The sequence below is a fragment of the Nycticebus coucang genome, chromosome 8 (genome assembly GCF_027406575.1).
Source record: "Nycticebus coucang isolate mNycCou1 chromosome 8, mNycCou1.pri, whole genome shotgun sequence".
NCBI lineage: Eukaryota > Metazoa > Chordata > Mammalia > Primates > Lorisidae > Nycticebus > Nycticebus coucang.
In genome coordinates this window covers 3,781,983-3,795,468 of record NC_069787.1, presented here as the reverse complement: position 1 = coordinate 3,795,468, position 13,486 = coordinate 3,781,983, and the positions used below count along the sequence as shown (strand labels likewise).

Genomic DNA, 13,486 nt, shown 5'->3' with positions numbered 1-13,486 from the left:
ATGGCCCTAAAGGCTGCGTCAGCACCCCTCGGGCCACTCCTCTCTTCTCATCTACGTATAGGACAAAGGGCTTTGTTACATCTGGTAGAGCCAGGGCCGGGGCTGATAATAATGCCTTTTTAATGTTGTCAAAGGCCCGCTGTTGGCTGGCACCCCACTCGAAGGGAGTGCTTTCCTTGGTCAAAGGGTAGAGGGGGGCTGCCAGAGTAGCAAACCCCGGTATCCATAAGCGGCAGAACCCCGCAGTCCCTAAGAATTCTCACACCTGGCGGGGCGAGCGGGGAACTGGAATCTGAGTCACAGTATGCTTCCTGGCTTCTGTTAACCATCTCTGCCCTCCTCTTAGGGTGTAACCCAGGTACGTTACCTCTTTCTGGCAGATCTGGGCTTTCTTGGCGGAGGCTCGATATCCTAAGCGGGCTAGCTCTTCCAGTAACAGTTCTGTGCCCTGATGGCACTCTTCCTTTGTCGTTCCAGCTAGTAGTAAGTCATCTACATATTGTAGGAGCGTTACCTGAGGGTGGCTGGTGCGAAAGTGAGTTAGGTCTTGGTGGAGGGCTTCATCAAAGATGGTTGGGGAGTTCTTGAACCCCTGTGGAAGTCGGGTCCATGTCAATTGCCCCGTCATTCCAGAGTCTGGGTCTTTCCATTTAAATGCGAAGATGTTCTCGCTAGAGGAGTGTAGTCGGAGGCAGAAGAAGGCATCCTTCAAATCCAGGACAGTGTACCAGATATGGTCCGGAGGGAGAGAGCTTAACAGATTATAAAGGTTAGGCACGGTGGGGTGGATGTCTTGTGCCTGCTTGTTTACTTCTCTCAAGTCCTGCACAGGGCGATAGTCTCCTGTGCCGGGTTTCTTGACGGGTAATAAGGGGGTGTTCCTTGGTGACTGGCACTTTACTAGTATGCCCAGCTGTAGGAGACGCTGAATGTGAGGCCTAATCCCTTCCCGAGCTTCCCTAGTTATAGGATACTGGCGCACTGCCACAGGAGTGGAAGTAGCTTTGAGTTCTATGACTATAGGCGGCCTTTCTGCGGCCAGTCCCATTCCGGCAGTTTCGGCCCATGCCCCGGGATATTTTTTTAGCCAGTCATGTATGAGACTAGTCCCTTTTTCCCGTTGCTTTTCAAAGAGTCTATGTTCATCCTCCAAATGCATGGTCAGGGCTGTTACTCTCTTATTTTGGGTTACCTCTGGGCCATCAGGAGTGAAAGTGATCTGGGCTTCTATTTTGGTGAGTAAATCTCTCCCAAGGAGGGGTGCAGGGCACTCAGGGATAATTAAGAATGAGTGGGTTACCCGTCCCACTCCCAGATTTACTGATCTTCGGGTAGTCCATGAGTACTGCTGATGTCCTGTGGCCCCTACAACTCAGGATTTTTTTTTGGAGACGGGTCCTGATGGTTCGAGTAGGATTGAGTGTTGAGCTCCGGTGTCTACTAGGAACTTAACTGGCTTCCCCTCCATCTTAAGTATTACCCTAGGCTTGGGGAGGGGTTCCAAGCCCCGTCCCCGCTAATCTTCTTCTTTCTCTAAGGCCAGTACTTTCTTCCTTTTTTTAGGACATTCCCTGGCCCAGTGCCCCTTCTCCTTACAGTAGGCACATTCATCCTTATCTAACGGGACACCGTTGCCCAGGCTACCTGACTTCTTAGTTCTACCTTGGGTCTGTTCCTGGCTCTTCTCCCCTACTACTGCGGCCAAAATCCGTGTTAAGTTTTTCTCCTGTCTTCGGTCTCTCTTATTTTCCCTTTCTTCTCTCTCTTTCTCCTTTCTCTGCTCTTTTTCTTTTTCAGTTTCTCTTTTATGGTATACGTTCTCAGCTTCCTTAACTAAATCCTGCAAGGTATAGTCCTGCAATCCTTCAATTCTCTGCAGCTTTCTTTTAATGTCTACAGCTGACTGCCCTATGAAAGTCATAGTCACGGAAGTCCTCTGTCCTTCAGAGGCAGGGTCAAATGGGGTGTAGCGCCTAAAAGCTTCCATTAGGCGCTCAAGAAACACTGAGGGGGGTTCTGTGGTCCCCTGTATTACTTCTCTTATCTTAGCCAAATTAGTGGGGCGTCTTGCTGCTCCACGGAGGCCAGCCACTAGAGCCTGGCGATAGACTGTCAGTCGCTCCCTACCTTCTGCCGTGTTGAAGTCCCAGTCAGGTCTGGAGAGGGGAAAGGCAGCCTTGATGATGTTGGGGAGCTGGGTAGGACGCCCGTCCGCCCCAAGTACATTCTTCCTAGCTTCTAATAAAATCCTCTCCCTCTCTTCAGTAGTGAAGAGAGTCTGTATGAGCTGCTGGCAGTCATCCCATGTGGGCTGATGAGAGAACATCAGGGACTCTACCAGCCCAGTCAGGCGTTGGGGGTCTTCTGAAAAAGGGGGGTGATTAGTTTTCCAGTTATACAGGTCTGCGGAAGAAAATGGCCAGTACTGGAGGGGCTGGAGAGGAGGTGGTCCCTCATCTGTTGCTACCGGCGGGGGGACCGTATGCCCTCAGGGGCAGGGCAACAGTAGTGTCAGGAGACATTCCTCCCCGGCGGTGACTCCTGGTACCTTGTGCGGGCCCCAGTGAAGGTTCCCCCAGGGGTGCAGAGGGGGCAATCGCCAGATCCGGCGATGCTGGTCCTCTCTGCCCCCTGACAGGAGCCAAGGTGGGAGGGTATGGGGGAGGAGGGGGCAGAGGGTCGAGGAGAAGATGATCAGTCTGAATTTCTGGGTAGATTTTTTTTTTTTTTTTTTTTGTAGAGACACAGTCTCACTGTACCGCCCTGGGGTAGAGTGCCGTGGCGTCACACAGCTCACAGCAACCTCTAACTCTTGGGCTTACGCGATTCTCTTGCCTCAGCCTCCCGAGCAGCTGGGACTACAGGCGCCCGCCACAACGCCCGGCTATTTTTTTGTTGCAGTTTGGCCAGGGCTGTGTTTGAACCCGCCACCCTCGGCATATGGGGCCGGCGCCCTACTCACTGAGCCACAGGCGCCGCCCTCCGGGTAGATTTTTTTAGGGGGGTCCGAGCTGTCACCCCCTTTTCTGGAACCGGAAGATTGGACAGCGAGCACCTGAGGATTAGACCGGGGCCTGGATGTGGCAGTCCACGGCCGAACCCAGGGGAGCAGATTCTGCACCAGGTCCTGCCAGACTATGATGTAAGGTTGTTGATCCGGATGGGCTCCTGGTCCTCTCTGAAAAACAATCTATTTGATAGCAAAAATAAGAGATAAGTTAAAGGTTCCTCCTGAGGGCCAGCCGATGTTAAAAGTGGGCCACTCCAAGGAGCAGAAAGTGTGCCATGCGCCTTTTTTAACCTCTACTGACAGGTCACGACCTCTTCTCTTCACTTCAGTCCAGTGATCTAGAGTCAAACTCAGAGGGGTTGTCACAGTCTGTCCCATCGTCAGTAGATATGTCAGAAACACAAATAACAGGAATAACAGAAATATTACAGATACAAGGACCTACCTACCACACTTGGTCCCTCACAAGCCTACAACAGAATCAGACGGGCGCGTTTCCCGTAATTTTTGATCGAACAACTGGACTCCTTACAGCAGGAGACAACCAGGCGTCCCTCGTTCTCCTCAGTTCCTGGGGCGTCCCCCAGGATTTCAGCCTGTGGTCCTCCGGGCATATCTACTGACCACTGTCCGGCCACTCTCACGAGGTGCCGAACGGCTGCGAAATCGAAAGCGCGCACACAAAGTCAAACAAAGGACTGAAGACACAGACCAGACAGTTTTCGGGGTACCCCTTTCTTACCTCCAAGGTCGACTCTGCAGGTGAAGGGTGGTCGTCAAATCCCGGACGAGCCCCCAAATGAAAGACTTGGGGCAGGACCCCCCACTCTGCCCTGAGCGATGACGACCCCAATCAAGCGCAAGAGACGGCGCTTGATGCAAACAGCAAGAGGATTTTATTCCAGCATGCTGGGGCTTGACTCACAACTCTTTTAGGAGCCGAGGAGTCAAGCCCTGAACAGTTTTTACAAGCTTATAAAGGCAAAAACCACAAAGTAGGGAGGAGTAGCAGACATAGCAGGGGCTTTAGGGAGGGGTAGCAGACATAGCAGAGGCTTTAGGGAGGGGTAGCAGACATAGGGGCTTTTCCAGATAAGAAGAACTCTGGTTCATTACTCATCTATCTTAAGACAAGATCAGCAGTTAAACATTTGCTTAGCTTTTTTCTTTCAGAACCAGTTACCGGTTATCTGCTTCAGCTCGGGGCTATTTCCTAGGACAGTTACAAAAGGTCACATTCTTATGGTAGGGGGCGAGGGGTGCTGCTACATATTTGGTCCCCCCGCCCCCCTTTTTGGATTTGGTAGTACTTTCCTTCACATACATTGGTTTGGCCCCAAAAGGTGGGACATCTGGAAGCAGGAACTTCCAGCTTATAGGTCAGTTTCAGATGCTTTAGCTGATAATTGGGTGAAAGAGGGAGGCTCTGTCTAAAAGACCACGAGTCAGTAAAAAGGAATGCTTAAGATACAGGGTCGGTTAATTAGAGACAGAGAACCAGACACACCCGAGGTTAGTTGTGTATATTGAGGGCCGCAGTCAGGTCTTGCATAGTTTTAGGCCTGTTAGTGAGTCACCAAGGACAACTCTGTGAAGGGGAGGGGCCTGGTGAGCCACGTCTGAGCTCCTTTCTCCTGACTAGTGACTCAGTGTTAGGGATTCTCTTGGCTGAAAGAAGGTCCAGTCAGTTGCTGAAGGGGGACCCTTAAGGTTTTATTTGGGGTCACACATATAATACAAAGAACCTAATAATGTGGTGAAAACCTTCTGTTGGCCTGGAGCATCCTCCTCTTTGTCGGCTGCACAGCCCTGGCGTTCTGCAATGTTCTGGCTTGATGGCACACGTGCACCTGTGTGTGGCCCCGCGTGCACCCATGTGTGGCCCCGTGTTCACCTGTGTGTGGCCCTGTGTGCACCTGTGTGTGGCCCTGAGTGCACCTGTGTGGGTGAACGTGCTCCTGAGTTTGTGCTGAGCTCTCTGACAAATGTCAGTGCTCAAGCTTGTGCTGTGCTTGATGACTGTGGTTGTAACACTGTGTCCTACTGACATCCAGGTCCAGTCAGCATCAGGTCTGACTTACTCAGGGACAGATTATGTCACCAGGAGTGACATAACATGAGAGAGAACTTCCCCGTCTCGGTCATTGTGTTGAGGGTCCCGCCAGCTGGGCCTGGGTCCCATGTCCACCCTTGAATCCTGGCTGAAGCCCAGGCCTGAAGTGCTCTACTTGGCCAGATGGAGACCACTGGGCTCTGATCTGAGGCTATAGAGCATCGGTTCTCAACCTGCGGGTCGCGACCCCTTTGGGGGGATCTTCTGCATATCAGATATTTACATTACGATTCATAACAGTAGCAAAATTACAATTATGAAGTAGCAACGAAAATAATTTTGTGGTTGGGGGTCACCACAACATGAGGAACTGTATTGAAGGGTCACAGCATTAGGAAGGTTGAGAACCACGGCTATAGAGGGTAAACTGAAGCTGAGCCGTGTGGACTAGGAAAGCCTGAGGTGTGGGGATCTTCAAAGGACAGAAGACAAACTGTTGGCATAAGGTGAACAGAGAGAGGACAGCAGGGAAAGCAGCCACAGGTGGCCACTGCCCCACACAAGGCAGTGGAGCATCTTGGGACCCGAAGAGACAAGCACAACTTATACCTGGCAGAAAACCCAACTCAGAACCCCCAAGAACCACCTATAACATCAGGGCTTAGAGAGTCTGCATCTGAAAGTCAGCTGGAGATAGCGTGCAGCCAGCAGAGAGGGAGAAAGCTTGGGACTTCCTGCTGGGGCCGCTGCCCTGGGGTGTTAAGTGGGCAGAGGCCCAAGTGCCAAGGGGCTATGTCAGTACAGAGCCTGATGCTGACAAGACGTGCGGGCATAAGGATGAGGGGCGGGAGGCTCTCCTGGGAGTTCGTTACAAACACACATCTCGAGTCCACTGCAAACCTCCTTGATAAGAATCTGAGTTGTTATCAGATCAAGATGACCCCTGTGCACCAATAACCTGCAAGAGCCGTCTGCTATCTCTTCATGTTCAGGGACACAGAGGAGCTTTCAAACTGTTCATGCTCGTTGATCCAACACTTGTGCCTCTGAGGCTGTTACTTAGGAAACCATCAGAGGAGGGACAAAGAAAGTTCTGCATGATGTCCGTTGCAATAGGGTTTAAGGTCAGAAACAACCACACCCCCAAACAGGAAAGAGCAAAGTCAAATATAATGCATTGTAAATTGACTGTTATACTGCCATCGGAAATGTTGCTTTAAGAGAATTTTGCAGGGACTGTGCGAGAAATACAGTGATAAACAAGACACAGTGCCCGCTCCTGGGAGCTGACATTCTGTTGGGAAAGAGAGACTATGAGCCTGGAGACAGATGAGACAATGGGGTAATGTAGGAGGTGGGAGGGTGGGGAGAGCTCATCAGATGGTGCGGGTGGGATACAGGGAAGCCCTCTCTTAGGAGGTGGCATTTAAAGTGAAACCTGCATTTTGTTATAGCTGACTAGCACTCCATGGTATACGTATTACCACGGTTTATTCATCCACGGGCACTTGGGTTGATCCCACATCCTGGCAGTTGTGAATTCAGCTGAATGAACATTCTAGTGCAAATGTCCTTATGGTAAAATGATTTTTTTTCTTCCAGGTGGATACCTAGTAACAGGATTGCAGGATCAAATGGAAGGTCTGCTTTTAGCTCTTTGAGGATTCTCCATACTTGTTTCCAAAAAGGCTTTATTAGTTTGAAATCCCTCTTACTAAAGTATCTCAAGAATGGAAAATCAAGCATCACATGTACTCTATACTAATTTGAAACTAGTAGGTGAACAACTATAGGCCCTCGTGAGGAAAAAACACAATTAAATTCAAGAACGTGGAGGGGCTCAGTAAGCTCCTACCGAGTGGGTACAATGTCGGGGTACAGGGCACACGTTGTGGGTGAAGGATTTAAGTGCAACTCAGGCTTTACCTTATAAATGCAGACAGTACAACCTAATTATATGTATCCACATCTAATCTGAAATTAAAAACAAAATAAAGTGAAACCTGAATTAGGAGAGGGAGTTGGTGAAATCACCAGCCAGGGACAGAGGTTCCAGGCAGGGGGAGCAGCCGTTTCCTAGATCTGGACTTGGGAAGTGACCGTTGTGGGACAGAAGGGAGCTAGGGGAGACTGGTACCTTCAGAAGCTGGAGACATGAGCAGGGCCAGCCGCTGGCTGCCTGGGCTGTGGTAGAAACTGGATTTTGTTCCACAGCAGAGCGCTGCAGGGCAGGGGCAGAGGGGCCTGACTCGGTCTAGGGAGCTGCTGTCTGCCTCACGGTCGAGGCCTCTGGGATGCAGTTATGCTCCGTGCTGGGCAGGAAGATGGCCATGGAATGATGCAGTTTCCACTATATATAAAAACGGACAGAAAACGAAGTCCAGAAGTAAACACGCAAGAATGCAAGAGCAGTTCCCCCAAGTGGTAGGATTACATGGGATTTCGACTTGTTTTTCTTATGCTTTTCTGGATCATACCACACAAGAAAAACAATAGTGGTGATTTGAAAATGCTTAGTTGCAGTTGACACAATCTCTTTGTAGTTTGAGCCAAAGGAGATTTACTCCTAGGTGTTTGAGATTTCGGGACACCAGGGCATGGAGATGGGCCAGAACAGCACAGCGTGACTTTACCTCCCCCCTCCCCCCAGTGGCCTGTGATGCCCAAGCCTGGACACTAGAGACAGCTAAGGTGGTAAGAGAAGCAGGCTCCTGTCCCCTGCCAGCCGTGCTGCTCTCTGGGTTGCTCACGTCCACCATCTCCAGCTGGGCAGACCTCTGTGCAGAGGTGCTCAGGCCACTTGCAGAGCCCAAGCTACAGGGACGTCTGGGAAACAGATTTTAGTTTTCTAGAGGTGCAAGTCCAGGGAGGCATGGAAGGGGGCCTGGCACACTTGGTGAACTGCTCAGTCTGTGGGATCCACCGTGACAGGGAAATGAGAGTGCCACAGTCACCTGTACTTTGGCTTCTGGAGGCCACCAGGAGGAAGCCCTTGTTATCCCCCATGTTCTCTGGAGGACACATGAGGCTCTCCTTGTCCAGGGAGTGCTGACAGTCTGAGCCCCTTTTCTTGCCACCTCAGCACACGCCAAGCTGACCGCCACCTGCCAGCACCTACCCACGCTTGCCTGGTGGGGCCTCTCATGCACCTGTGCAGCAGGCTGAAGCCCCCAGGACCAGCCTTCAGATGTGGGCTGGGAGAGCTGGAGGCGGCTCTGAACTGGTTTCCAAGGCTCCCCAGTGGACTGAGCTCCCACTGCCCACAGTGGTGGATATCCCAAGGCAATGAAAGGCTTAATAACCATCATCTTTAGCCACCTTCCCTTTATCTCATCTCCCTATCCCCTGCCTTCACCTCCCAAATAAATCCTCATGTCCAAGTGTCCGGCAGGGGCAGCCTAGCTAAGGCGTCTGGGAATCATTCTGTTCCTCGACCTCATCTTCCTCTTACTGAAATCCAGAGGCTCCAGGGGATTCTGACCCCCTGCTACCTTGTCCCTTGCTGACAGATGTCATGATCACAAGTGTGCACGCACACACACAGACATGCACACATGGGGACACACACACAGAGACTTTAACACATGTGTGTGCACACACAGACTTGCACACATGTGCATGCACACATGCATGCTGGTGAACACACATGGATACCCAAACGTACAGTACACACACAGGCATCATTCACCCCAGGGTGCTCAGCCCTTCTAACTTTTCTCCCCACATCATTGCTCCTTAGGCCCTAGAACCAGCAGTATTATGCCTGAGAATTTCAGTGTGTCCTCCAAATATGCCGTCCCTCATTGAAAATATGACTCTGGGCTGGGCACATTGGCTCATACCTGTAATCCTGGTACTGTGGGAGGCTGAGGCAGGAGGACTGCTTGAGCCCAGGCATTTGAGGTTGCAATGGGCTGTGACGACACCAGTGCATGTGACTCTGTCACAAAAAAGAGAAAGAAAATAAAAGAGAGAGCTCTGCTGCACGTTGCTGTTGCTGTGTGAGTTCGAGCACTCTGGCCATGGCTTCTCACAACAGGCGCTTCCTGGAGCCTGCTCAGTGCCAGGCCCGTGCTGGACTCCAGAGCAGGGGAATGCACCGTCTACCAGAAATCACTCTGCGTCTGAGCAGCTTCACAGCAGTGTAATAACTCTGCGTCTGAGCAGCCTCACAGCAGTGTAATAGCTGAGTGTGGTCACATTCTCAAATCCCAGCTTCAGACAGGTGCTGAGAGCAACAGCTTCACTGACCAGCTGCCCTGTGTCAGGAGTGACATCATCCCCTCCCCACATTCTTAGGCATTAACCCTTGCCCAATCCACAAAGTAGAAAATCTGAGGCGCACAGTGGGTAAGCAGCTTCTGGGGCCACCTGGAAATCAGTAAGAGGGAAGCTGGGCCTGGAGCCCAGCAGAGTCCAGCAGCTCCAAGTCTATCCTTGTTCCCTGGCACTTCTTGGCCTTTTAGAAACAGCCATTCCAGAATGCTGGAGCCCCCAGCATGGCTGTTGTGGCTGTGCCTCTGCCAAGCAGCAAGGAGCCTCTGCCTTGTCTTAGCACTGTAGATAAGGCTGTGAACATGTTTGCTCACTGACCATTGCTGTGTAACAAATGCCCCCAAAATGCAGCTGCTGAAGACCAAATGTTGACTGTCTTATGTTCTGTCCCGTTGAACTGTGGCTGAAGTTACCTTAAAAGCTCTCAGAGGGAGTGCCCCAAATGACCTGAAACAGGACCAGTTGTGATTCCAAAGAATCACTGGATGCCTCTTAGCCCAAAGCAATTATTATGGGAACTTACCTACCTGGGGTCTCAGCATCCCCTCAATGGATAGCGAGCTGCTGCACCCAGACACGTCCATGAAGAGGGGTCAGGTGATGGCATTAGATGGGGGAGTAAGGAGGTTGGCTCAAGATCTGGGCTGCTTTTTACCTGTTCATCAACATGTCTGATTTTTCAGAGTTTCAGGCAACAACCTAAATAGCTTTCTCAGTGCCTGGGCATGAAACGTCAAGGCCCCAGCTTGCTGGTGAAACATGCATCTGGCCCAGTGATGGCCGTGAGTGTGCTATGTGGCTCTTATCAGGGACACAGGAAGAAAGCAGGGAGCTGGGGAGCCTGGCAGCTCTGCTTCTGTAGGTTGGGAAGCCAGGAGCAGCCTCGCTGGTGGTCCTGCTCTGGGGCTCTCATGTGGTTACAGTGCAGGGCTGGGGCATCTGCTCCTGAGCTCCCTCACGTGGCTGGTGGCAGGAGCCCTCAGGTCCTCACCACACGGGCTCTCTGGGAGCCATGCTCAGGACAAGGGAGCTGGCTTCCCCCAGGGTGAGCAACCTCAGATGAAGAGGAAAATTGAAACACAGGCACGCTCACACACAAGCATTGTTGGGCCCTGTCTGCTTTTTTTTCTATCCTGGCTGTGATCAAATGGAAAACAAAAATAAAAACCAAGACCTCCCTAAGCTGCTCCCAGGGGTCTCTTTTCCTTATCAGTCTATGTCTGGCTTTGGCCATAGTCTTCCTGAGAACAGCTTTGGAGGGTCTTCAGCTGCGAGGGACTCCTCTGAACCTTGTCCCCTGCCCATGTCACACCACCAGCTCACCTGCCTGTCAATTAGGAGTTTAGTGTCTTTCTAGAGCAGTGGTTCTCAACCTGTGGGTCGCAACCCACAGGAACTGTATTAAAGGGCTGCAAGGGGTTTGTACCTGGGCGTGGGGAGCATACGTCCTAAGAACTGCACACTTTACTCCTCACTTGCTCCCGCTAAGCAGTGAAGGAGGCTGCCGCAAGCTTGGTTCAGTGGCAAAGCCACTCCCTGGGGCCTTCTGTGCTGACGAGCTGTGCAGCTACGCTTTCACCTCTGGCTTGTGACATTACTGAAAAGGCAGTGGCCAAAAAGACAAGTTACCTGACTTAAGTACGTTTTTATTCCTCTTGCTCTCTGGCAATAAAATCCAATTTGGGACATCCGGGGATTAGATTCTTGAATGTGTTTGCTCAGAGCCCTTTGCTGTTAAGGCCTGGGGAGCCCAAGTGAGGCTTTAGCCATCCCCTGCATGGGGTTTAATCCCGAGCCTCTTTCCTTTGGTGTAGAGAGCAGGAAGGCATCGCTGTCGATACCACATCTTTCACAGTCTCCGTGGAAGTTCAAGTGTGCGATATGATCGGATTGTCCAGCTTCTTGACATTAAAGCTTGTCTCCTTTGTAATGTGATTGTAATTGATTTCTGGGTACTTGAAAATAGAGCTGGTGATGAGGAAACGGACTGGAATTACCAAGGAGGCAGCGCGTGGAGGCCACTCGCTCCTGCATCACCCATTCATTTGCTCATTCATTTGTTCATTCCTTTAGTTTCTGCCTAGGGCACGGAGTTCTGGAACTACAGACCCCTCTGCTGGGGTTGTTCCCCAACTCTTGGAGTGGGTTCACATCCTGAGGAGACAATTACAGTGAGGGTGCTGGGAACCGGAGGTGGGTGGGAAAGGACCCCTGAGGCTTTCGGGAGGAGGTGGCTTCCAGGACGGAGTTCTAGGTCAGAAGAACCGTGAGACCCTGGGGCCTGGGCTTAGGGCAGCCTGCTGAGACTAGGGAGAGATACGGGGCTCCACGCCTGACATCCTGTGCAGGTGTCCCCGCTGAGGGTACTGGCATCTGACTGTGTGTTTTTCTCCTTGCAGATCTGAAGGCGAAAGCTCGCGGAGTGTCAGGTACGTGTTCATCCACCCTGTCTGCATGTCTGAGTCCTGGCAGCGAGGGGCGTTAACCAAAGAAACCATGTGCTTTCGTTTCTCTGGAGGGTCCCCCAGATCAGAGCACCCTCCCCTCCACCCCCCTATCCCCAGCCAGCTGCTCCTCCCAGAGGGTGGGTGTGCAGGTGCGTCTGCTGACTTGCTGTCCTTGAGCAAGGGCCCTAGTTTCCTGCCCAAGCTTTCTTGGGTTTAGACCATGGAGGTCACTGGGTTGGTGGTGGTTCTTCCCTATTGGGGGCTAGTGGTGGCCCAGTGCGCCTCGGCCACCCATCTAGGACCAGAAGCTTCTATGCCTGACACCTTGGGCACTGGGCTGGGTGGGGCCAGGGCAAGTCTTTGAGATGTTTGGTGGTGGGCCAGGCTCCCCCCAGCCTCTGACTGTCATGTTGCATCTCCATGGTATGGGGAGCAGAGGGAGGCTTGTTCTCAATGCCCCCTGCCTCTCCCTACCCCACCCACAGAGGGTGGATGTGGACATGGAGTTCCCACTGGGGGCTGACTGGGCCAAGAAGAGAGGCAGATCTGTTAGTGGCCTTGGGTCTTGGTGTCCCTAGCCAAGGGGACTGAGGCAGGCAGGCAAGTCTTAAGGCAGGAGTGGGGGCACCAGGAAGGCCAGCTTGGCAAGAGAGGGGAGGGAAAGGGAGATAAGGAAGCAGTTTAAGAGCTGATGGACCTCCCCAAGCCCCTCTGGCAGCAAATGGACTTCCAGGTCTCAGCATGGTGGCCTGAGTCGGCTGGTTTGATGGTGCTGTAACTGAGCTGGATCCTGAGCTTGGCACTGGGGGTGCCAGGTGGGGTTGGGTCCTCCAAGCAGCCTGCAAGCAAGAGGCAGACATGAGGACGGCTGCATCCAGGGGGGCTCCTGGGGAGTCAGCACCAGGGGCTGGATTCTGTATCCGAGTCCTTGGATATGTGCTTGGAGCAGGGGCACAGGTAGGGGGTGGGGCCAGCAAGACAGAGTGGGGTGAAAGGCAGGCTGGAGCCAGGAAAGGTGCACTCAGGGGGCTGACGAGAGTGTCCTGGAGGTTCTGCATGCAGGACTGAGGGTGGTGCAGCACCTAGACTGGCCAAAGTGGAGGCTAAAGGGCATGAGGGGAGCTGCAAGGGGGGGACCGAGAAAGGTTGGGGCCCAGAGAGCCGGGGGCGGGGGGGCACTGGGCATCCTGGGACAGCCCAGGATCTGCCAGAGCCCCTGAGGTATGGTTGTGCCACTCCTCACTAGAGCACAGTGCAGCTGGGACAAAGAGTAGGCCATGCTTTTGGTGCGCTGTCTGGAAAAAACTCCAGAATGTGAAGTTATGAACAAAGCAGGGGGCAAGAGAGTGCATACCTCATGCTACTTTTGGAGATGAAAGGGCAGACCTAAGACAGTGTGTGTCTGCCTAAAGAAACAATGGAAGGGAACACAGCAAGCAATTAAAAAACGGTCCTGCAGGGCGGCGCCTGTGGCTCAAAGGAGTAGGGCGCCGGCCCCATATGCCATGGTAGGTTCAAACCCAGGCCCGGCCAAAAACTGCAAAAAAAAAAAAAAAAAAAGTCCTACAGAGGCTGCGGTGGGGCAGGGACTTAAGTACCTGTGAGCCTCCTGGGGGAAGGCTGGGAATATTCCTGAGCATTTGAACCCTGCCACTGTATTATCTGTTTAAACAACTAAATAAAAAGAAAGAGCCGTCTAAG

The 13,486-nt window shown here is 52.3% G+C and overlaps 1 protein-coding gene across 1 annotated transcript in view; it reads left to right on the top strand.

Moving 5' to 3' along the window:
- Positions 1–13,486, top strand: part of IQSEC1 (IQ motif and Sec7 domain ArfGEF 1) — a 402,419-nt gene that overhangs the window by 124,618 nt on the left and 264,315 nt on the right. The window contains exon 2 of the mRNA XM_053598861.1: positions 11,738–11,767. Within this exon, the coding sequence (XP_053454836.1) occupies positions 11,738–11,767 (30 nt within the window). The remainder of the gene's footprint in view (positions 1–11,737; positions 11,768–13,486) is intronic.